General features: G+C 35.8%; 1 protein-coding gene across 2 annotated transcripts in view; it reads right to left on the bottom strand.

The window, feature by feature from the left end:
• The window catches only part of LOC127833933 (eukaryotic translation initiation factor 2A-like), a 97,343-nt gene that overhangs the window by 8,584 nt on the left and 64,872 nt on the right, over positions 1-23,887 (bottom strand). Inside the window, exons 1-8 of one of the 2 annotated variants that reach the window (XM_052359451.1) lie at positions 17,015-17,106; positions 16,191-16,260; positions 15,360-15,434; positions 12,243-12,361; positions 10,280-10,379; positions 9,066-9,148; positions 4,474-4,574; positions 2,881-3,178 (exon numbers count right to left, since the gene is read on the bottom strand). In XM_052359451.1, coding sequence (XP_052215411.1) covers positions 2,881-3,178; positions 4,474-4,574; positions 9,066-9,148; positions 10,280-10,379; positions 12,243-12,361; positions 15,360-15,434; positions 16,191-16,260; positions 17,015-17,033 — 865 coding nt within the window. In that variant the 5' untranslated portion in view covers positions 17,034-17,106. Of the gene's footprint in view, positions 1-2,880; positions 3,179-4,473; positions 4,575-9,065; positions 9,149-10,279; positions 10,380-12,242; positions 12,362-15,359; positions 15,435-16,190; positions 16,261-17,014; positions 17,107-23,887 lie in introns of those variants that run through there. The other variant, XM_052359452.1, reaches the window with a different exon arrangement.

The following is a 23,887-nucleotide window of genomic DNA, read 5'->3' as shown; positions in this document are numbered from 1 at the left end:
TAAAAACATATGCGAGGAAAATAAATTTCATATTGTAAAGCATTTACCAGTCCTGCAATACATGTAAAATGCAGAAATACATTATTTGCCTTTCACACAAAGTACACATCATGTATAGAGGCATCAAAAAGAAACACAAGACTGCCAAGTTGTCTACATTAACTGAACAAAAATTTAATAATGAAAAACAAAAACTAACAAAAGCTAATAATTCTAACATAACATTCAACAAATGCAAAATGTATGCTTTATCATTTAATGATGATAATCTTATCAATTTAAATCTTGTACTTGTATTATTTATTCAAATTATACATTATGCAGGAAAACTCCAAGGGGAAATTGTAACCTTAGTTTCACTTAGGTGAAACTTCAAATCAAACTTTTATCATATAAAATCAAATGATTAGTGTCCAAATATTTTGTATCAAGGTGTTTTAACATTAAAAACATTCTGGGGCTGGTGAAATGTTATTTGGGCCCCTGGACATAAACAAATAATAGCCTGACTTTTTTTCAATTTCTAGTGCAGTATGATCCTTTGGACTACATGTTATTCTATACATGTATTACTATGAAGACTTCAATGCAGCCAAAAAAAATAAAACAAGAACTGTGTTTGTCAGAAACCCTATGTCCCCTTCTGCGCCGCTTTGATTGTTTTTTTACCTTTGACCTTGATGGATGACCTTGACCTTTCACCACTCAAAATGTGCAGCTCCATGAGATACACATGCATGCCAAATATCAAGTTGCAATCTTCAATATTGCAAAAGTAATGGCAAATGTTAAAGTTGGAGCAAACAAACACACAAACCAACCAACCAACAGACAGGGCAAAAACAATATGTCCCCCACTATAAGTGGTGGGGGACATAAATATTCATCAATTTAAGAAATTTTATAGATTTCTGTAAGGAGGTTTTAGAATGTGGGTCCAAGACCCAATTGCTGAAAATTTTACCCATGAGTTTAATTAAGGAAGGTTTTAGTTTTGAGACAAATTATCCATTCTTTAATAATGGGATAAAGTTATAAACCCTCCTCAAAAGTTACGGTAGGCAGAACTATTTAATACTTGTTCTTATTATTGACAGTGTGATAATTTGCAGAGGATTATCAAACTATGTATTTTAACACATTAACCATAGTTAGCTTTAACTCATAATTAAATTATTAATTAACCGGACCCAGATGGACCAAGGACAGCTATTGACCACACAGAACTCCTTCATATGGAGCACTCAACATGGTAGACAGACCTAATCAAAAGATTATCAAACAAGAAACCGTCTGAGACGGGTGATGCTCCCCAAAGTTTTTTTTTGTCACAATAATGCACTATATATTCAGATAAAAGGAAACATCTTGAGGGACATAACTTTGTACAAAATAATACGATGGATGGTTTAGCAACTTAAAAATTTCAAAGGGCCATAACTCTCTAAACAAGAAACCGTCTGAGACGGGTGATGATCCCCAAAGTTTTTTTTGTCACAATATTGCACTATATATTGAGATAAAAGGAAATGTCTTGAGGGCACAGAAGTTGGGGCGACAAGAATTTTTGTATAGAAAATTTCAAAGGGCCATAACTATGTGAAAAATCATCCGACCAGAACCCGCTGATAATATGCACATCTCCTCTTGGTAGTGAAGCTTCCCATAAAGTTTCATTGAATTCCAGTCATTAGTTGCTGAGAAATAGCCCGGACAAGAATTGCACTATATGCACAGTTAATGGAAAATTTCAAAGGGCTAGAACTATGTGAAAAATCATCCGACCAGAACCCGCTGATAATATGCACATCTCCTCTTGGTAGTGAAGCTTCCCATAAAGTTTCATTGAATTCCAGTCATTAGTTGCTGAGAAGTAGCCCGGACAAGAATTGCACTTTATGTACAGTTAATGGAAAATTTCAAAGGGCCATTACTCTGTGAATAATCATCCGACCAGAACTTGCTGATAATATGCACATCTCCTCTTGGTAGTCAAGCTTCCCATAAAGTTTCATTGAATTCCGGTCATTGGTTGCTGAGAAATAGCCCGGACAAGAATTGCACTATATGTACAGTTAATGGAAAATTTCAAACGGCCATAACTCTGTGAAAAATCATCCGACCAGAACCCGCTGATAATATGCACATCTCCCTTTGGTAGTGAAGCTTCCCATAAAGTTTCATCGAATTCCGGTCATTAGTTGCTGAGAAATAGCCCGGACAAAAATTGTGCACAGACACACGGACGGACAGACGAAGCGGCGACTATATGCTCCCCCAAAAATAAATTTTGGGGGAGCATAAAAACCCTGTATGTTAACATATTAAACATAATATTGTTTTTTATCACCTGCACCCAGATGGAAATGATCAATGACAGGGCTCCCCTAGCCTAAAATTTTCTGTAGCAAAGTTTGCCTTTTTACGTCTGAAGACTTATTATTTGTTATCTTTTATGGGCAATTATGAAGAAAATATTGTAGCCAAATAAAAGTTGCTTTAGCCAAATTTTCTTATTGCCATTAGCAAATTCGGCAAATGGCGGAGTAAGCCTTGCAAGGATAATCCATACCACACAGAACTCTGTGCTCTTCTGGCTCTACCCAATGTGGTACGTGGGCCCGTTCTTCCCAATATAATCAAATCCATGTAGGTAAACATATTAACCATGATTCAATTTAGCCTTGTTCTTGGACAACTGGACTAACTGCATGTGCTTAAAGTGTCCCCAGGGATGACACTGACACTTTTATTAAATTTTTAATTAAAAGGAAGTCTCTTCTTAGGCACAGTTAAGCCACATGCATTAAACCCAGTTTTCCCAGAACGATGCTAAATTGTTTATCAATTGCACCATGATGGACAATAGAGCAAGGATACATCCATACACAACACAGAACTCGGTGCTCTTTGGGCTCCACTCAATGTGGTATACCGGCCCGTTCTTCCCAAGATGCACAAGGCTGCTCTCACCGTTACTTCCGAGGTAGTGAAGACCTTGGTCGCCATAGTAACTGGACTCCGAGGTGTCTGTGGTCGTCAGTAGCAACATTGCTGTGCTCGCCTTGTTCCACAGCATCTCAACTTTGTCTGCCTTGAAGAATGTCCGGTTGGCCACTGCCGCATTGGGGCCCCCAAAGTTTGGGTACTTGTAAACCCTCACAAAGCATGGCTGACCCTATGATCAATAAAATAAATTATCAAATATACATTTTTGATAAAATCTAAAGCACAATATTTCTTTGACAGGATGAAAACAAACATCTTATTAAAACAAGAAATGTGTTTGTCAGAAACACTATGTCCCCTTCTGCGCCGCTTTCAATTTCTTTTTTTTCTTTTTTGACCTTTGACCTTAAAGGATGACCTTGAGCTCTCACCACTCAAAATGTGCGGCATGTGTTTGTCAGAAACACTGTCCCCTTCTGCGCCGCTTTGATTTTTTTTTTCTTACCTTTGACCTTGAAGGATGACCTTCACCTTTCACCACTCAAAATGTGCGGCTCCATGACATACACATGCATGCAAAATATCAAGATGTTATCTTCGATACTGCAAAAGTATTCATAAAATGAGCGATTTTTGCCACATATATTTGACCTCTGACCTTGAAGGATGACCTTTCACCACTCAAAATGTGCAGCTCCATGAGATACACATGCATATTGAATATCAAGTTGCTATCTTGAATATTGAAAAAGTTATTGCAAATGTTAAAGTTGGAGCAAACAGACCAACAGACAGACAGGGCAAAAACAATATGTCCCCCACTATAGTGGATGGGGGACATAAAAATAATTCTAAAATGCTGCAAAAGTATTTGATTTCTTCCGAAATTGGTAAACCGTGACATACTGCAACATAAAGAACCAATTCCAATCATATTGACACTAAAAACTGTTAAACTTAACTTATAATAATAAATCTTGATCACTAAACAAAACATGTTATGGTGTAAGCTAAATACACACTAAACAAAACATGTTATGGTGTAAGCTGAATACAAAGACTTTTTGAAGGACTTTCAACATTTGCAAACATGCAAAATGCTATGGTCCCATTTCAACTACATGTATACAACATTTTGGATGGCATTTTGAGCCAAAGTTCAATGTTGCTAAAAATAATGATAATGGCACAAATTGAAAATTTTGTTATAAGTTTCTGTTTAAATGGTACTGGTACACTATGCTCTCATTTCAATTATACTACCCCTCATTTTGGATGTATTTTATGACATGGTATTGGTCCTAGACTGCTTAAGAGTAATGTTAATGACAAAAAGTGAATTTTTGTTACAAGTTTCTGTTTAAATGGTACTGGTACATTATGCACTAATTTTCATTATATTACACCTTGTTTTGGATGTATTTTGGTGACATTTGTGATGGCTAAAAAGTAATGATAATGTCAAAAACTGAAATTTGTTTCTTTGTTTCAAATGGTAACTGTACTGGTATATTAGTCGCTCACCTTTCCCCCAGGCACATATCCTGCCACCATGTACGGTGGTCCAGCTCCAGAGAGGCTGTAGCCTGTCACCTTCTGAAGGTGAAGCTTTGTCTTGATTTCATCTGAAAATATAACGGGAGACATAAGTCAGTTACCTCCCCTCTATACAATAATGGAGGCTTAAGTCAGTTACCTCCCCTCTATACAATAATGGAGACTTAAGTCAGTTACCTCCCCTCTATGAGATAATGGTGACTTAAGTCACTTACTCCCCTCTATACAATAATGGAGACTTAAGTCAGTTACCTCCCCTCTATACAATAATGGAGGCTTAAGTCAGTTACCTCCCCTCTATACAATAATGGAGACTTAAGTCAGTTACCTCCCCTCTATGAGATAATGGAGACTTAAGTCACTTACTCCCCTCTATACAATAATGGAGGCTTAAGTCAGTTACCTCCCCTCTATACAATAATGGAGACTTTAGTCAGTTACCTCCCCTCTATACAATAATGGAGGCTTAAGTCAGTTAACTCCCCTCTATGAGATAATGGAGACTTAAGTCACTTACTCCCCTCTATACAATAATGGAGACTTGAGTCAGTTACCTTCCCTCTATACAATAATGGAGGCTTAAGTCAGTTACCTCCCCTCTATACAATAATGGAGACTTAAGTCAGTTACCTCACCTCTATGAGATAATGGAGACTTAAGTCACTTACTCCCCTCAATACAATAATGGAGACTTAAGTCAGTTACCTCCCCTCTATACAATAATGGAGGCTTAAGTCAGTTACCTCCCCTCTATACAATAATGGAGACTTAAGTCAGTTACCTCCCCTCTATGAGATAATGGAGACTTAAGTCACTTACTCCCCTCTATACAATAATGGAGACTTAAGTCAGTTACCTCCCCTCTATACAATAATGGAGACTTAAGTCAGTTACCTCCCCTCTATGAGATAATGGAGACTTAAGTCACTTACTCCCCTCTATACAATAATGGAGACTTAAGTCAGTTACCTCCCCTCTATATAATAATGGAGGCTTAAGTCAGTTACCTCCCCTCTATACAATGATGGGGACTTTAGTCAGTTACCTCCATTAAACAAGAGGGCCTGAAAGGCCCAAAGTCGCTCACCTGAGATAACAAGATATTATTGGAACAAATCTTCTGACCAAGTTTCATGAAGATGGAAAATTAAATGTGGCCTCTAGAGTGTTAACAAGGTTTTACTATAGCCATATAAGGAAAAATGCCCCGCCCCCTGGCATCCATGTTTTTTAACCAACCGGCATCATTTTTGAACTCGTCCAAGATATTATCGGGATGAATCTTCTGACCAAGTTTCATGAAAAAGGACAGTAAATGTGGCCTCTAGAGTGTTAACACGATTTTACTATAACCATATGAGGAAAAATGCCCCGCCCCTTGGAAGCCATGTTTTTCAAGCAAACATAATTATTTTCAAATTCATTCAAGATATCATTGAGACCAATCTTCTGACCAAATTTCATGAGGACTGGACAATAAATGTGGCCTCTAGAGCGTTAACAAGATTTTACTATAGCCATATTAGGAAAAATGCCCCGGCCCTTGGCAGCCATGTTTTTCAAGCAAACATTGCCATTTTCAAACTCATCCAAGATATCATTGAGACCAATCTTCTGACCAAATTTCATGAAGATTGGACAATAAATGTGGCCTCTACAGAGTTAACAAGGCAAATATTGACGCCGCACAACGCACGATGGACAAAAGGCGATTACAAAAGCTCACCATGAGCAAGTTGTGCTCAGGTGAGTTAAAAAATTATTTAAATAAAAATACATTGTGGGAAAATTGTGTTAGTTCCTTCACCTGAATACATAATGCTGAGATATTAGTCAGTTATCTACACTTAAAACATAATTGGAGGCTCTGCAGTTCCCTCCCCTACATACATAATCTGAGACTTCATTCACTTACCTTCCCTTAGTAATCAAAACACAAATACTGACAACTGATTTTAACTACACTAGTTGATTTATTTTGTTTTATTTTTTGTTCCAAATGCACTGCGTAGTGCAAATTTATCTCTATAAATATTTGACAGCATAGTTGCCTTGTATCGGAAAACTATTAAAGCTATAAATAGAGAATATTATGTGAGTTTTGGACAAAGATCAAGTTTATCATGCGAGGCTTTGAACCGATGTAGCGCGAGGCTTGCCGAGCGCTAACATGGTTCGTGCCGAGCATGATAAACTTGATCTTTATCCAAAACTCACAATATATTCTATTTATCCTATTATTTCCTCACAATTTTCCATTAATAACTGTCAAATATGGCATTTTTTGACGATTTAGTTTTTCCGTAGTTGACAAAAACAGATTCTCCAATTTTTGGAAAAACCCAAATCTATTCTAAAAATAGCGATAGTATAAAGCTCATGTTTATACGATCCTGGTTATACTATCGATTGTCATCAGGTAATAGGATAAAGTTATATATCTTATGCCGTTGCTACCAGAAACACAGTCAAATGTAAAGAGTAACAAAAGGTAAACTAAAGTTCTAGAACAATGTTTTCCCTCACAATTATTTTGAATCAGAGACATCAAATTATAAGATTGTAAAACCACTCTATTTTGGTCAGCTCATATAAGAAAACAAGAGATGTGTTTGTCAGAAATGCAATGCCCCCTATTACGCCGCTTTGAAGCCATATATTTGACCTTAGACCTTGAAGGATGACCTTGACCTTTCACCACTCAAAATGTGTAGCTCCATGAGATAAACTTGCATGCCAATATCAAGTTGCTATATTCAATATTTCAAAAGTTATGACCAAGGTTAAAGTTTTGGGACACACATACAATGAATGAATGAATGAATGACTGACTGACAGACAGGTCAAAAACAATATACCCCCGATCATTCGATCCGGGGGCATAACAATCAAATTAGGTTTAAAGTGTTAATTTTGCAAATATTTATAGTTTTGATCTTTAATACAGGAAGGGATCACTCCAAAACTAATACTTTTGCCTCATCTGGCATTGTTCATAATGTCAATAGTAATAATTTCATGCATTTGAGAAAGAATATGTGAATTCCTATAGAAGACATTTGAGATTTGTTAGGTGACTGATATTCGTAATAAAAAGCTGAGTGGATATTTAAACAAGAGTTCCGCGGTCGGAGATGACCGCATTGAAGCCGGATTTTTTATTTAAATGACAGGAAAGTACCTTTCGTGTTTTTGTCAATGCAATACTTGTGACCTTAAATGTTATTGTTGTTCATGTATATGCATGCATTCAAAACATAACACAAGGTTTGCTCATGCCTTGAAAAGTACTTACATTTCAACATGGAATAAGAACTTTAACATTTTTACCTACCAAAGTTATAAGAACTTTAACATTTTTACATTCAAGGTCACAGTGACCTTGACCTTAGAATGAATGACCTTGAAATGACCAGTGGTCATCTAAGTGTGCTTGCAAACCTTCATGTCAAGTTTGAAGACTCTATGTCCAAGCATACCAAAGTTATAAAATTTTTAACATTTTAACATTTAAGGTCACAGTGACCTTGACCTTCAAATGAATGACATTGAAATGACCAGTGGTCATCTTCTAGTACTGGCCAATCTTTATTTCAAGTTTGAAGACTCTAGGTACAAGCATACCAAAGTTATAACATGAAATAAGAACTTTAACATTTTTACATTCAAGGTCACAGTGACCTTGACCTTCAAATGAATGACCTTGAAATGTCCAGTGGTTACTTACTAGTTCTGGCCAACCTTCATGTCAAGTTTCAAGACTCTAGGTCCAAGCATACCAAAGTTATAACAACTTTAACATTTTTACATTCAAGGTCACAGTGACCTTGACCTTCAAATGAATGACCTTGAAATGTCCAGTGGTTACTTACTAGTTCTGGCCAACCTTCATGTCAAGTTTCAAGACTCTAGGTCCAAGCATACCAAAGTTATAACAACTTTAACATTTTTATATTGAAGGTCACAGTGACCTTCACCTTCAAATGAATGACCTTGAAATGACCAGTGGTCATCTGTTAATCCTGGCCAACCTTCATGTCAAGTTTGAAGACTCTAGGTCCAAGCATACCAAAGTTATACCATGAAATAAGAACTTTAACATTTTTACATTCAAGGTCACAGTGACCTTGACCTTCAAATGAATGACCTTGAAATGACCAGTGGTTACTAACTAGTTATGGCCAACCTTCATGTCAAGTTTCAAGACTCTAGGTCCAAGCATACCAAAGTTATAACAACTTTAACATTTTTTATATTGAAGGTCACAGTGACCTTGACCTTCAAATGAATGACCTTGAAATGACCAGTGGTCATCTGTTAATCCTGGCCAACCTTCATGTCAAGTTTGAAGACTCTAGGTCCAAGCATACCAAAGTTATACCATGAAATAAGAACTTTAACATTTTCGAGCACGCCGCCACCCCGCCCGCCCCCCCCGCCCGCCCGACAACATCAATCTATAAGCCGAGATTTTTTCGAAAAAAATCCGGCTAAAAAATATCATCTTCTGAGTTCATCTAAAACATGAGGGACTTTTTATAGTATTGGGCCATACATACCAAACTTTCCATCTTCATAGAAATGAAGCTCATTGTTGACATTTCTACAGCATATCTTTTCATCATCTGAAAACAATGGATTCCTGGAACAGACATTAGTCTGTTAAAGCCCATTAACACTGAAAATCAACGAATATTTCCAAAAAATTAACACATAAACAAGGGCTGTTTGTAAAACATGCATGCCCCCCATATGGGCTGTCAGTTGTAGTGACAGCCATTGTGTGAATATGTTTTTTGTCACTGTGACCTTGACCTTTGAACTAGTGACCTGAAAATTAATAGGGGTCATCTGCCAGTCATGATCAATGTACCTATGAAGTTTCATGATACTAGGCCTAATTATTCTTGAGTTATCATCAGGAAACCATTTTACTGTTTCGAGTCACTGTGACCTTGACCTTTGACCTAGTGACCTGAAAATTAATAGGGGTCATCTGCCAGTCATGATCAATGACCCTATGAAGTTTCATGATCCTAGGTGTAAGCATTCTTGAGTTTTCATCCGAAAACCATTTTACCATTCCAAGTCACTGTGACCTTGACCTTTGACCTAGTGACCTGAAAATTATTAGGGGTCATCTGCCAGTCATGATCAATGAACCTATGAAGTTTCATGATCCTAGGCCTAAGCGTTCTTGAGTTATCATCCGGAAACCATCTGGTGGACAGACCGACGGACAGACATGAGCAAAACAATATACCCCCTCTTCTTCGAAGGGGGGCATTAAAATCATTGTTCCTTATAGCAATAGCTAAAATTTCTAAGCTAATTGTGGTCTGGTAACATGATTAAACGCGATACAAAATGCTCATTTTTATTTTTGTGCTACAATATAAATGTATTCCATATGATCTGGCTACAATATCCCAACATTTACAGCAAATGCGAGATTGGCTTCGGGCAGCTTCGGAAGAACAGTGTAGTTCCTATGAATATGTCGTTCTTTCAATACAAATTAACATTTTCAGATTATTTTTTTCAAGATCATTCTTTTCTAAAATCTAGGAATATGATGGGCTGGTGAATACAGACCATGAGGTTTGTATTTTTAAGGTACATGTACATGAACACTTTGTTAAACCTGCTACGTGGGCAGCCTGCCAAGGCTACATACCAGTACCCTTCCAAGGTTACATACCAGTACCCTGCCAAGGTTACATTCCAGTACCCTGTCAAGGTTACATAGCAATACCCTGCCAAGGTAACATACCAGTGTGTGACTTTCTTCTGTATGAGAGTTTTAAGGCACTGTCCACTGGCCACATCGTAAATGCTGAGGTTGGGCAGGCCATTCTGAGTAGCCTTGTCCACTGTCAACGGAGAGAGAAATTACGACTTATAACCACTTAATTGGTTGTTTTCAGCTCAGGTACTACTGAGGGGTAGTACCCCTGAGCACTCTTAAGTATACTACACTGTACCCCATGAGGTACGGAAAATAGGCTTAAAGGCAACCGGCAATACTGGAGGGTACTTTTTAGTATATTTTTCATACTCTGGATACTTTGTAGGATATTTAGAGTACAGGAGATTCTTTTAAGCAGGCTACCACTTTACGACTTAGGATAGTGAAAATGTATGGTATTTAAACAACATTTAAGTCATGCATGTATTTTCCACATTATCATTTAAAAACATGAAAACCAGTTATTATTCTTCTGATTTTGATTGATGATTATTTAGAGACAAAGCAATATTGTTTACAGTTTGCTTTGTCAGAAGTGATACTTTGCTTGTCAAATATAATGCATAAATGCTTTTGTGAATCAATTACATTTTTTTTAAAGTCATTTTTCCAAACTGTGAACATGTTCCTTCAAAAGTATGTGTATACTCAATATAAACAAGAAATGTGTTTGTCAGAAACACTTTGTCCCCTTCTGCGCCGCTTTGATTAAAAAAAAAAAATTACCTTGAAGGATGACCTTGAACTTGACCTTTCACCACTCAAAATGTGCGGCTCCATGAGATACACATGCATGCCAAATATCAAGTTGCTATCTTCAATATTGCAGAAGTATTCATAAAATGAGTGATTTTGGCCACATATATTTGACCTCTGACCTTGAAGGATGACCTTGACCTTTCACCACTCAAAATGTGCAGCTCCATGAGATACACATGCATACCAAATATCAAGTTGCTATCTTGAATATTGAAAAAGTTATTGCAAATGTTAAAGTTGGAGCAAACAGACCAACAGACAGACAGGGCAAAAACAATATGTCCCCCACTATAGTGGGTGGGGGACATAAAAAACAAGGGACAAAATTGTCACAAAACCAGGTTTTCATTGTGAAAAAAAAATCTGATAAAGGGAGAAACTCAAACTGAACTTTTGAAATGACCAAAAAAAATTAACCCCCTTTGTAAGTTTTTTTTTTTTTTATAATCTATTTTTAGTCGTGGCGACCTTGACATTGGAGATATTGACGTGATTCTTTCGTGGGACACACCGTCCCATGATGGTGAACAAATGTGCCAAATGATTTTAAAATCTTACAATGAATGACATAGTTATGGCCAGGACAAGCTCATTTATGGCCATTTTTGACCTTTGAACTCAAAGTGTGACCTTGACCTTGGAGATATCGACGTAATTATTTCGCGCGACACACCGTCCAATGATGGTGAACAAATGTGCCAAATGATTTTAAAATCTGACGATGAACGACATAGTTATGGCTCGGACAAGCTCATTTATGGCCATTTTTGACCTTTGAACTCAAAGTGTGACCTTGACCTTGGAGATATTGACGTAATTATTTCGCGCGACACACCGTCCAATGATGGTGAACAAATGTGCCAAATGATTTTAAAATCTGACAATGAACGACATAGTTATGGCCCGGACAAGCTTATTCCGCCAGCCCGCCAGCCCGCCAGCCAGCCAGCCAGCCCGCCAGCCAGCCAGCCCGCCAGCCAGCCAGCCCGCCCGCATTCGCCAATCTAATAACCAGTTTTTTCCTTCGGAAAACCTGGTTAACAAAACTACAGTGACAACATCATGACAATGCTGATTTTATACACATACAGATTTACCTCGGGAGCAACTGGAAAATACTGACACTGTGTTAGGGTTATTCATCTGGCATCTCTTCCAGAAAAAACAGCCATCAACACAAGCATGTCTTTTCAACTGTTCTATTAATCAGAGTTATATTAAGTTGTACCTGTGTAAAGTTCCCAAATAACCAAGTAAGTGCCTTTCGGTGAAAATGTCATCAGGGATGCTCTGGGTCGATCAATCTCCTTCAATACCTTGTTGGCTGCCACGTCAAATATTTTTACGCTGAAAACAAGTCATTTTCATGTTTAGATATTTACCAGAATGCACTTGATTTTTTTTTATCAATTGTGTCGCGTTCTGAGAAAACTGGGCATAATGCATGTTCGTAAAGTGTCGTTCCAGATTAGCCTTTGCAGTCCGCACAGACTATCAATTATATGGTAAAAAAACAGACAAAGGACTGTAATTCTGCAACAAATAGTCACAGCTGAAATTCCATTATTTACATCACTTACAAATTAAGGTTATTCTAATGGAAAGCTTGAGTTGGATACACCTATTAGTTATTAAAAGAGGAATTGAAAACACAGGCTTCAGGCGACTTTACATTGGAAACACACACTAAGGGCCATAATTTTGTAAAACATTGTCACAGCCAAAATCTTTTTCATACCATCATCTACACATAAACATTCAACTAGAAAAGTTTGTGGGTGATTCAACCAGTAGTTAAACAAGAGGGCCTAAAAGGCCCAAAGTCGCTCACCTGAGATAAAAAGAAATGACCTGTTCTTTGTAGCCCAAGATATCAATGGAACAAATGTTCTAACCAAGTATCATGAAGAATGAACAACAAATGGCCCCTTGGTGGTCATGTTTTTTTAACAGACCTGAACCATTTTTTAACTCTTCTAAGATATGTCCAAATTTCATGAAGATTGGGAAAAAAATGTGTCTTCTAGACTGTTCACATGTTGTCACTATATACATATAAAGAAAACTGCTCCACTCCCTGGCGGCCATGTTTTTTCACTGATCATGACCATTTTCAAACTCGTCCGAGACATCCACAAAACTAATGTTTTGACAAAATTTCATGATGATTAGCCAAAACATGTGACTTCTAGAGTGTTCACAAGCTTTTTTACTATATAAATATAAGGAAAAAGACACCCCCCTGGCGGCCATGTTTTTTTTACCAATCCAAACCATTATCGAACTCAACTGTCCTATCCAGGTGCGGTAGTGCGGTCTCCTTCGCCTACGCAAATGAACCGGTCATAGGACGGTCACAAGTTATGTAACTTTGTGAGCACTTATGTAATGCGGAAATATTTATTTGACAAACTCTTTTTTCCGGTCAGGATGACTATACTGACTGGTTGTAATTCAATTAACTAAAGGCGTTCAGTCAGGGACGCCTAAATACGCTCAAAGAATTTAATTTATAAGTAAAAACCAAGACAGCTTTAACAAAAATAACTTTTTTTTTCCCAAGAACTCGGAAAATGAAGAACAATGTCAGAAAATTAAGAACAGGTACAAGCCAAGTCTAAAGAATCTAAGTATCGTTACAAAAATGAACAACATACAGCAAATACCTTAATGAATGTAAAAAGAAGTTCAAAATCTGTCAAAAAAACTGATATATATATAAAAGTTACTGTTAGTCTAGAAAGTGCTTCAAAAATCTAGTTTACAAAATAGGTCTAATTTAATCTAAAGAACAATATTTATGGAGATTAGGAAACTTCAGTGAATCAAATGTAAAAATAATAAAAATTCACTGAAGTTATTGAAATAGAATAGAGTCTTTTTAATTTAGAAAATGCCAAATAAAAATAATCTAAATAATAAGAATAATTTAGAAAATAATCCCAAAATGTCTTGATGCTGGTGTTAAAAATAATTTAGAGTTTAATTATTTCAAAATTCCAACCTTTTTCAAGAGCAGTTCAGAAAAGATCAATAGCAGAGTAGTCAATTTTCCCTCAGAACAGTGCATTTATCAATGATCAATATCTTCCCAAATTCCAGAGCAGAACTAAAAATAGATTACTGAACCAGGTTAAACAAGGGAGATAAATACTGCATATATACTGCAAAATCATGTACATGTTGTCTTTCTTTCAGTTATCTTTTAGTTGAAAGGCTTATCATAAGTGTTAATGACTAAAACAGTTATGTTAACTATGAAAATTCTGTGTTATGAAAAATTACATAATACAGTTAATGTCACATAATATTGACATAATAAAACCAAACTTTACTATAGCCATATATAGCCATATAAGGAAAAATGCCCCGCCCCTTGGCAGCCATGTTTTTCAAGCCAAGGTTACCATTTTTGAACTCATCGAAGATATCATTGGGACAAATCATCTGAGCAAGTTTCATGAAGATCGGAAAATAAATGTGGCCTCTAGAGTGTTAACAAGGTTTTACTATAGCCATATTAGGAAAAATAGCCTGCCCCCTGGCGGCCATGTTTTTCAACCAACCGACATCATTTTCGAACTCGTCCAAGATATCATTGGGATGAATCTTCTGACCAAGTTTTATGAGGATCGGACAATAAATGTGGCCCCTAGAGTGTTAACAAGATTTTGCTATAGCCATATAAGGAAAAATGCCCCGCCCCTTGGCAGCCATGTTTTTCAAGCAAACGTAACCATTTTCGAACTCATCTAAGATATCATTGAAGCCAATCTACTGACCAAATTTCATGAAGATTGGACAATAAATGTGGCCTCTAGAGAGTGAACAAGGCAAATGTTGACGTCGCACAACGGACAACGGACAAAAGGCGATCACAAAAGCTCACCATGAGCACATTGTGCTCAGGTGAGCTAAAAATAGTTTAAAACACCAGCTTCCGAATTTATACAAGTATATTGAATGACAAGTGCAATTCTTAATGCTTGGAAGCGTAAAAATCAATAACACAAATGTGACAATTTGCTTGCATGTGTAAGAGTACGGCAAATAAAGATATATAGTGACTGCCTTACAATAATAATGCATTAATTGACTTAGTAAGGATTCAGATAAACAAGAGCCAATAGGCATGTGGCCCCTAAAATGTGTAAACAGGAGCCAACAGGAATTTTGCCCCTAAAATGCGTAAACAGGAGCCAACGGGCATTTGGCCACTAAAATGTGTGCTGAGCTGACTCCATTTTCTGAGTAAGCTAATGGCATCTAAAAAAACAATGTTAAAAGAATTTCAAAATTTTCGTTTATAGCCAAGAGAGATACTTCTGACATGCTGGAATCTTACCAGTCACCATTGCTCCATGCCAGCATTGCCCCATCTTTGCTGAACACCATCACCTTACATTTGCTACTAGTTTCCCTGTAAAATAAAACAAGAGATGTGTTTGTCAGAAACACAATGCCCCCTACGCCGCTTTGATTTTTAAAAATTTTATTATATCCCTTTAAAAAATATTACTTCCCTTGTAAAAATGATCTGTACCTGCCAAATGATATATAGAAATTATCTCCCTTTATAGCTTGTTACTTCCCTTGGATTTGTTTATTGACCATGACCTTGAAGGATGACCATGACCTTTCACCACTCAAAATGTGCAGCTCCATGAGATACACATGCATGCCAAATATCAAGTTGCTATCTTCAATATTGCAAAAGTTAACGCAAATGTTAAAGTTTTCGGACAGACGGACTGACAGACAGTTGAAATGCTATATGCCACCCTACGGGGGGCATACAAATGTAATCATGAATAATGTATCTCATTTATCTATGCTTACAGAAAGAAAAATCCTAGCTAACTAATTCTGGTCAGTATTATTATTGACTGCTAAAATTTCCACACACAAAAATTTGAAAACGGAGTAGTCCTTTTCACAAAACCTTAGTCAAAAGACATAACATATTTTTGTAAAACCAATAATGCTGATTACTAATCTGGCCAACATAATGGGTAAGCAGCCATGTTTCATATTGAAGACCTTGGTTTCTAGTTGCAATAATTCAACTCTCAGCTTTATAACCCAAAGGTTGCTGAGAGTCCCAGAGTCGCCATAGCAAAAATTATCAAAGACTCTGAGAGTACGTTTATATGGACTACCTTGGTTACCAGCTTACCTGGGAAAGTCATGAGGCTTGTCAATGTTTGGCGGTCCATTGATCATCCATATACCTGCCGACCCACGCACTGAAATAACATGTGCAGAGTCAAGAGTGGACCGGATGTCCACATGTGCTTTTGTATGTATACATATATATAACGCTCTCATGCTTAAAGGGACCTTTTTATGTTTTGGAAAATTGACAAAATTGAAAAAAAATAGTTTCAGTATATTTTCCATAACCAGTGTGCATTTGAATATACTCTTAAGAGTACCCAGGGTACATTTAAGTGGTACCCGAGCCAACAGGGGAAACCAGTCAACAATGACCAATCTTGCCTAAATGTCTGTAGGTACAAATTCTAACCAATTTTATTTAATTGAAATGATTTTTCATGGTTTGATTTTGGTTCTAGTTATCAAGAATTTGCATTTTTATAAGGCCTGTTTATTGTAGATTGATTCTTATACTAAAAGTAAAGCGCCTTGTCACTTGATTTTGAACGCAGTGTTTTTGTTTTCCCACATCTAGCGGCACTTTGAAAAGCAGGTATATTAAAATAAAATGTTATATGTCTATAATGCATGTATCGAATCCTAAATACCCAATCAGTATATTAGTCTAAATTTGAAGTCGACTGATTGGGTCGAAAATGTCTGGAAGCTAGTGAGTTCAAGGGTACGAAATTGTAAAGGTACGAATTTTTAGATATTTTTTTTTGAATGTGATTCTCAAACAAACTGAAACTGATTCTTATTATTACGTCACTTCATTTTTTTATACTTTCATATAGTGAAGTGTTGGAATACAAAAATTGTTAATAAAACTGTCAATCTCACATGTGATGGGCAGCGCCATATTTATTTTTCATACGCTAAATGTAGTCCTTTTGAGATCCAAAAATAGATGTATATTGTTTTATTAACAATATTGTTTATGCCGTACATAACAAGTATTGAAGTAGTATACGTTTAATATGTTTGATACACAACAATAACAATATATAAAAAATACGTTTATGTTTAAGAACTATTTTGTTTATATTTATGCGTACGTATTTCCGGTTGACCTGATTACGCTTTCTCTACGTGGAACATCTTAAGAAGTGACAGCTTGTCAAAACCAACTTCCCATTTTAATTTTAATTTGATCGGGTGCTGTGCTAAAACCAAAACAAAAATCATGCCACCAAAACAGAGGATGCGTCTTCAATCAGAAAAGCACAGCAAAAACATTAATACAAGAGGAAACGTTCCGAAATCTCTGGTAAGTTAGACTTCATTAAATCATTTTTATAAAATTCAAATATTGTTGATATCTTGGTTATTAAATTTACTTACATTTATTTGACATGTTAAATAGCATATAAGTTTATTGTATGAACATAATGGATTTGTGTCACTTTCATTTGATTAATACAAAATCCAATGCCTTTAACTTAATTAGTTTACAGTTATATTTGTTAAATAAATTTGGTGAAGAGAAATAAGCTTTTAAAGTTATTATAGTCTTCAAAATATATTCAAACTCTTGACTTTGGACAATTCTTTTAAAAAATGCAAACATTAGAACATGGGGCAGCAATGTGCATGTAGACCTTTAACTTCAGTATACTGTGGAGTCCAGTAAACTTATGCTATACTTAATTCCCACATGTTGTAGACTAAGTATCTTATTTATAATGATTTGACAGATGTTTTGAATAAGGGATTTACCAAAACAATTTTAACATGCAAATTGCAGATTAATAATTATATTTGAGTAGGGTATAATATTAAAATTATGTCACAAAAACAATATTTTTACTTTAAAAATGGTATAATTATGGTATAAACTGAATACATCTGTAGGGGCTACTAAACAGAATGCTTTGCAATTTAATATATATCAATATATTTAAACCTAATTAAAATTTTGTTTCCATTTAAGTAAATAAGTTGTTAAGTCATTTCCATAACAAAGCTACATACTTTGACACATATATGTGTAGTTTTACAAGACATATTGATGCAGCAAATGTTAAAGTACATACCTGTACCAGAGATAAATTGTTCTTATTTTGAATACTTTTCTTTGATTTTACAGAAACCTCAAGAAGAAAAATATCCAGTTGGCCCATGGCTGTTAGGCCTCTTCATCTTCGTGGTGTGCGGATCAGGTACAAATGTTTATTAATAAATCATGTTAACACCGCAATTAATAATTTTAAAAAACAATCATAGATGATTAACTGCTGATTTCGTTTTTTGTTCAGTTGTACAGTTTATTTTTAACTTCTTAACACTACCATTTTGTCTTACAGCTGTTTATAAAGTATTTTTTATTTCTTTTGCTTGTTTTTTTGTAAACTTGTTTTAATTAATGCGGTGAATTTGCATTGCATTTTTTGCCTTTCTATTTTTTCAGCAATTTTCCAAATCATACAGAGTATCAGGATGTTCTAAGCCAGAATGAGGACCGACCGTTTAACCAACTCAACACAATTGGAATCAACATTTCATCTCAGGCTTTTACTATTCAGATAATGACTAGATAGCCAACCTGTGACTGTTTTATTGCATAAACATTTGCTAGATTATCTATTTGCTTTATCTGTTAGGTAAATTTTAAAACATCCACCGGTGCACAGAATTCGAATGTTTTTTATTAAAAAGAGGTGATTGTAATACAGTTGTACTTTAAAAAAGACTATTTCACTAGCTAGAGTAAAAAAAAGTTTACTTTTTAACTAGCCAAAGCTGTGTAGCATCATTTAGTATCATTTGAACTTTTGACAATGATTGTTGCAAAACATCAAGTGTCAAAGTCTTGTAATTGTTAGACTCTTGCCTTGAACATCAATCATCCACTGCAGCCCCAGGCACTGGTTCTCCTGTCAGGAGAGCTCTTGAAGTGACAACACTTATGACAGGAAGGCTTTGACCATGATGTCATCTCATTGTGGGAAAGGTTTTTGATTTTATGCAATTAAAACGCAATTAAACCAATAATGTTCAACTTTAAGGAAATCTGATTTAGTTACTTCTGAGTTGTTAATTGCACATTAGGGCTAGTCATTTGTGTTTATTTTAAACTTAAAGCATTATTTTGTTTATCACTTGTGTGTGCTTTTTTTATCTACAATCTCTGTGAGATGTCAAGCATTCCATCATTAAGTCTACCATGGCTCATTGGTTTGGAAAATCTGATTTTAAATGTATTTTTTTTTAAATATTCATGTGCTCTAAATCTAAAAATGTTATATGGTTATTTTTTTATGTTTGCACTACTTAATGGACTAGTGTTTCCTTGAATATAATTACTTTATGTATGAATAGTTGCGTGCTATGATTTCCTATTTGTCATAATTGTTTTCATAATGCATTTAAATATGCTGTACAGGTGAAAAAATCTATTAGTTTTAAGCCAGATCTTTTACAATTCCCCACAGTTATATAGTAATATATTGAATTGTAACAGTTAATATGTCCTCAGTTTGGCAGTATAGACAGTTATACAGCACGCCTGTTTCATCCATATATTTAGACAATGTACATATGTAAGCTAAATTGTGGTAGTGGGCAAAGGCGTCATTGTCATTGTGACTTTTTATGATGTTCCTATGTTCAGTAAGTGTTTGTGAACATATGTTGATTTGAAAAATAAATTTCAATTGATATATATGTTATTGATAAAACATGACAAGTTTTATATGTGTTGGTTATTGTTTTCTCACATTTGTAATGTCCATTTATTTTTATCTGGCCTTTGAAACAAACATGCTCTTTATCCTAAGCCAGAACCAGACCTGTTATACATTGTCACAGTTCTCATGGAGGAATACGAATAAGTAGCAGAAATGTCCACATGAGGGTAACATCAGCAGTATTTTTTAACCAGGTTTTCCGAAGGAAAAAACTGGATATTAGATTGGCGAATGTCGGCGGGCGGAACAAGCTTGTTCTGGCCATAACTTTGTCGTTCATTGCGAGATTTAAAAATCATTTGGCACATTTGTTCACCATCATTAGATGGTGTGTCGCGCAAAAGAATAATGTCAATATATCCAAGGTCAAGGTCACACTTTGAGTTCAAAGGTCATATTGTGAGATTTTAAAATCATTAGGCACATTTGTTCACCATCATTGGACGGTGTGTCGCACGAAAGAATTACGTCAATATTTCCAAGGTCAAGGTCGCCACAACTAAAAATATATTTATTTTGAAACAAAGGGGGTTAATTATAAACAATCAGTTCAGTTTGAGTTGTCTCCCTTTATCAGACTTTTTTTAGCTCACCTGAGCACAACGTGCTCATGGTGAGCTTTTGTTATCGCCTTTTGTCCGTAGTGCGTCGTGCGTCAACATTTGCCTTGTGAACACTCTAGATGCCACATTTACTGTCCGATCTTCATGAAACTTGGTGAGAACATTTGTCCCAATGATACCTTGACTGAGTTCGAAACTGGATTATGCTGGGTCAAAAAAAGAAAAACCTTGTGAACACTGTACAAGTCACATTTGATGTCCAATCTTCATGTAACTTTGTCAAAATGTTTGTCTTAATGATATAGTTGTAATGCGGATGTTGGTGTATAATGATGATTATGATGATACTGGTAATGGATTCAGAAACATTAATGTCAAACCCAAACGTCTAATTATAATTATTTCATTACTCAAATTAATTATTGCCATTACTTATGATTGTTATCTATATCTTTGCAGAAATTTTACATAGTGGTAAAACCAATAAAACAACAAGAAGTGTTACATATGAATCTTATTTGACTATTCATTCACTTATCCTAGGCTACTCTCTATAAAATAATTTATATAAAACTAGACCTTTTTACAGATTGGGAAAATCATTTCAGAAACAAGATGTGTTTGTGAAACACTATGTCCCCCCATATATTTGACCTTTGACTTTGAAGGATGACCTTGACCTTTCACCACTCAAAATGTGCAGCTCCACGAGATACACATGCATGCCAAATATCAAGTTGCTATCTTCAATATTTGACCCTTTATATTTGACCTTGAAAGATGACCTTGACCTTTCACCACCCAAAATGTGCAGCTCCATGAGATACACACACATGCCAAATATCAAGTTTCTATCTTCAATATTGCAAAAGTTATGACCAAGGTTACAGTTTTGGGACAGACACACACATACAATGACAGACAGACAGGTCAAAAACAATATTCCCCGGATCATTCGCTCTGGGGGCATAAAAATTGTCATTGATTGCTCACACAAAGTAAACTTTTTATTCAAACAAGCAAAATGATCTTGATGTCTTAGAGATTTAAAATATATTGTGTCCACATAGTGCTATGGTTAAAGTAAATGTGCAACATCAATATTAAACTGTTTCTAGTTTCTACTATACTTTTACACATGTTTTCATGGTCATTGTGTGAGTTTACTGACCAAGTTTCAAGATTCTGAAAAATGCCGCCCTTTTGTACTTCGAAATATCACATTTCCTTCTAAAAGTACTCTATTGAAATGTCAAACGTGTGTTTTGGGTCATTTGTGAGATCACTGACCATGCTTCATTACTCTGACCTGCAATTTGATAGAATTATTCTTCATGAGAGGAAATGTAACACAATATATTGAATGAATTGCATGATCCAAGCTTTATTTTTACAAAACTTCATGATAAAACTTACCATTAAAGAAGTATTTGATATATTTCTAGAATAACGTTCTAAGAAAATGTATCGGTCTAGTTGGCCATTTCTAGTCGTTTTAGATTAGAGGTGCAGCAAAACAAGACGTTTCCAAAGGACACAAATTCCCACCTCATTTCACATTTGTTTCAAAACTCAACTATTGGCAATAAAAAGCTGTTTATGACCAAATTTAACTTTGAGGTTGAGAGAAGTTTATATAGCACAACACAAGGTGTCCTCATGTCCGACTCTTGTATTTTATAATTGCATTATGCATGGAATAACACTCTGAAAATGCTGTTTTATGGCTAAATTTAAACTTTGACCTCTAAGTGCGACCTTGACCTTTGAGGTAGGGGTAAAGTTTGTTTTTTTCTTTGGTTATGTTTACAGTTATACTGATTATTTTAAAATTGCATGATGAATGACAAAGTTTCAGTCAGGACAAGCTGTGTAATGGCCAACTTTGACCTATTAGTGTGACCTTTACCTGAGTTAGGTAAACACATTTTTAATGCGACACATCATCTTATGACACTTGTGCCAAGTTATTTTAAAATCCATGAATACATTACAAAGTTATGGCCATGACAAGAGTTGTTGAGCTGATTATGACCATGTTTGACTTTTTACCTCTAAATGTTACGTTGATCTTTGAGTTAGGAAGATGGGTATAATGGGACAAATCATCTTGTGATGATTTCCAAGTTATCTTAAAATCCATACAGCAAAATTATTGCTGAACAAGAGTGCCAAACTGTCACAAGATACGCCGGTTTAAAGGTTTTGGACAACTTGATAACTTTACCATGACCCATACTTGAAATTGACCTACATATTATCTAGACACAACTTCTGACCAAATTTGGTGAAAATCGGATGAAAACTACTTAAATTAGGGAGCGGACACCATGCTAAATCCTTGAAATGCATTAAGTAACTTCATGCCCTTTTGACCCTTCATGACCCATATTTAAACTTGACCTAGATATCATTTAGACACAACTTCTGACCAAATTTGGTGAAGATCGGATGAAAACTACTTCAATAAGAGAGCGAACACCATGCTAAATCTTTGAAATGCACTAAGTGACCCCGTGACCTAATTTTTGACCCCGCATGACCCATATTCGAACTTGACCTAGATATTGTCTAGATACAACTTCTGACAAAGTTTGGTGAAAATCAAATGAAAACTTCTTCAATCAGAGAGAGCGGACACCATGCTAAATCCTTGAAATGCACTAAGTGACCCCTTGAACTAGTTTTTTACCCGGCATAACCCATATTCAAACTTGACCTAGATATTGTCTGGATACAACTTCTGACCAAGTTTGGTTAAGATTGGATGAAAACTACTTCAATTAAAGAGCTGACACCATGCTAAATCCTTGAAATGCACTTAGTGACCCAGTGACCTAATTTTTGACCCAGCATTACCCATATTTGAACATGACCTAGATACCATTTAGACACAACTTCTGACCAAATTTGGTGAAGATCGGATGAAAACTACTTCATTCAGAGAGCGGACACCATGCTAAATCCTTGAAATGCACTAAGTGACCCCTTGAACTAGTTTTTGACCCGACATAACCCATATTCAAACTTGACCTAGATATTGTCTAGATACAACTTCTGACCAAGTGTGGGTAAGATCAGATGAAAACTACTTCAATTAAAGAGCCGACACCATGCTAAATCCTTGAAATGCACTTAGTGACCCAGTGACCTAGTTTTTGACCTGGCATGACCCATATTCAAACTTGACCTAGATATTGTCTAGATACAACTTCTGACCAACTTTGGTGAAGATCGGATGAAAACTATTTGAATTAGACAGCAGACGCTGCCCACCCCCCGCGCGCCGCCGCCTTCCAAGGGTGATTTTATAATACGTACCGTTTTAGAAACGGTCATATAAAAAGGAATGCTTGGACAGACAGCCTGACCGCCATAACTCCAAAGTTCATGGCGATTTTTGGCAGGTTATTGAACTTAAAAACAAGGAACAAAATTGTCACAAAACCAGGTTTTCAATTTTT

Source organism: Dreissena polymorpha, chromosome 6 (genome assembly GCF_020536995.1).
Source record: "Dreissena polymorpha isolate Duluth1 chromosome 6, UMN_Dpol_1.0, whole genome shotgun sequence".
Classification (NCBI taxonomy): Eukaryota; Metazoa; Mollusca; class Bivalvia; order Myida; family Dreissenidae; genus Dreissena; species Dreissena polymorpha.
Note: the sequence above shows the minus strand (reverse complement) of the source record. Positions and strands in the feature narration are given on the sequence as shown.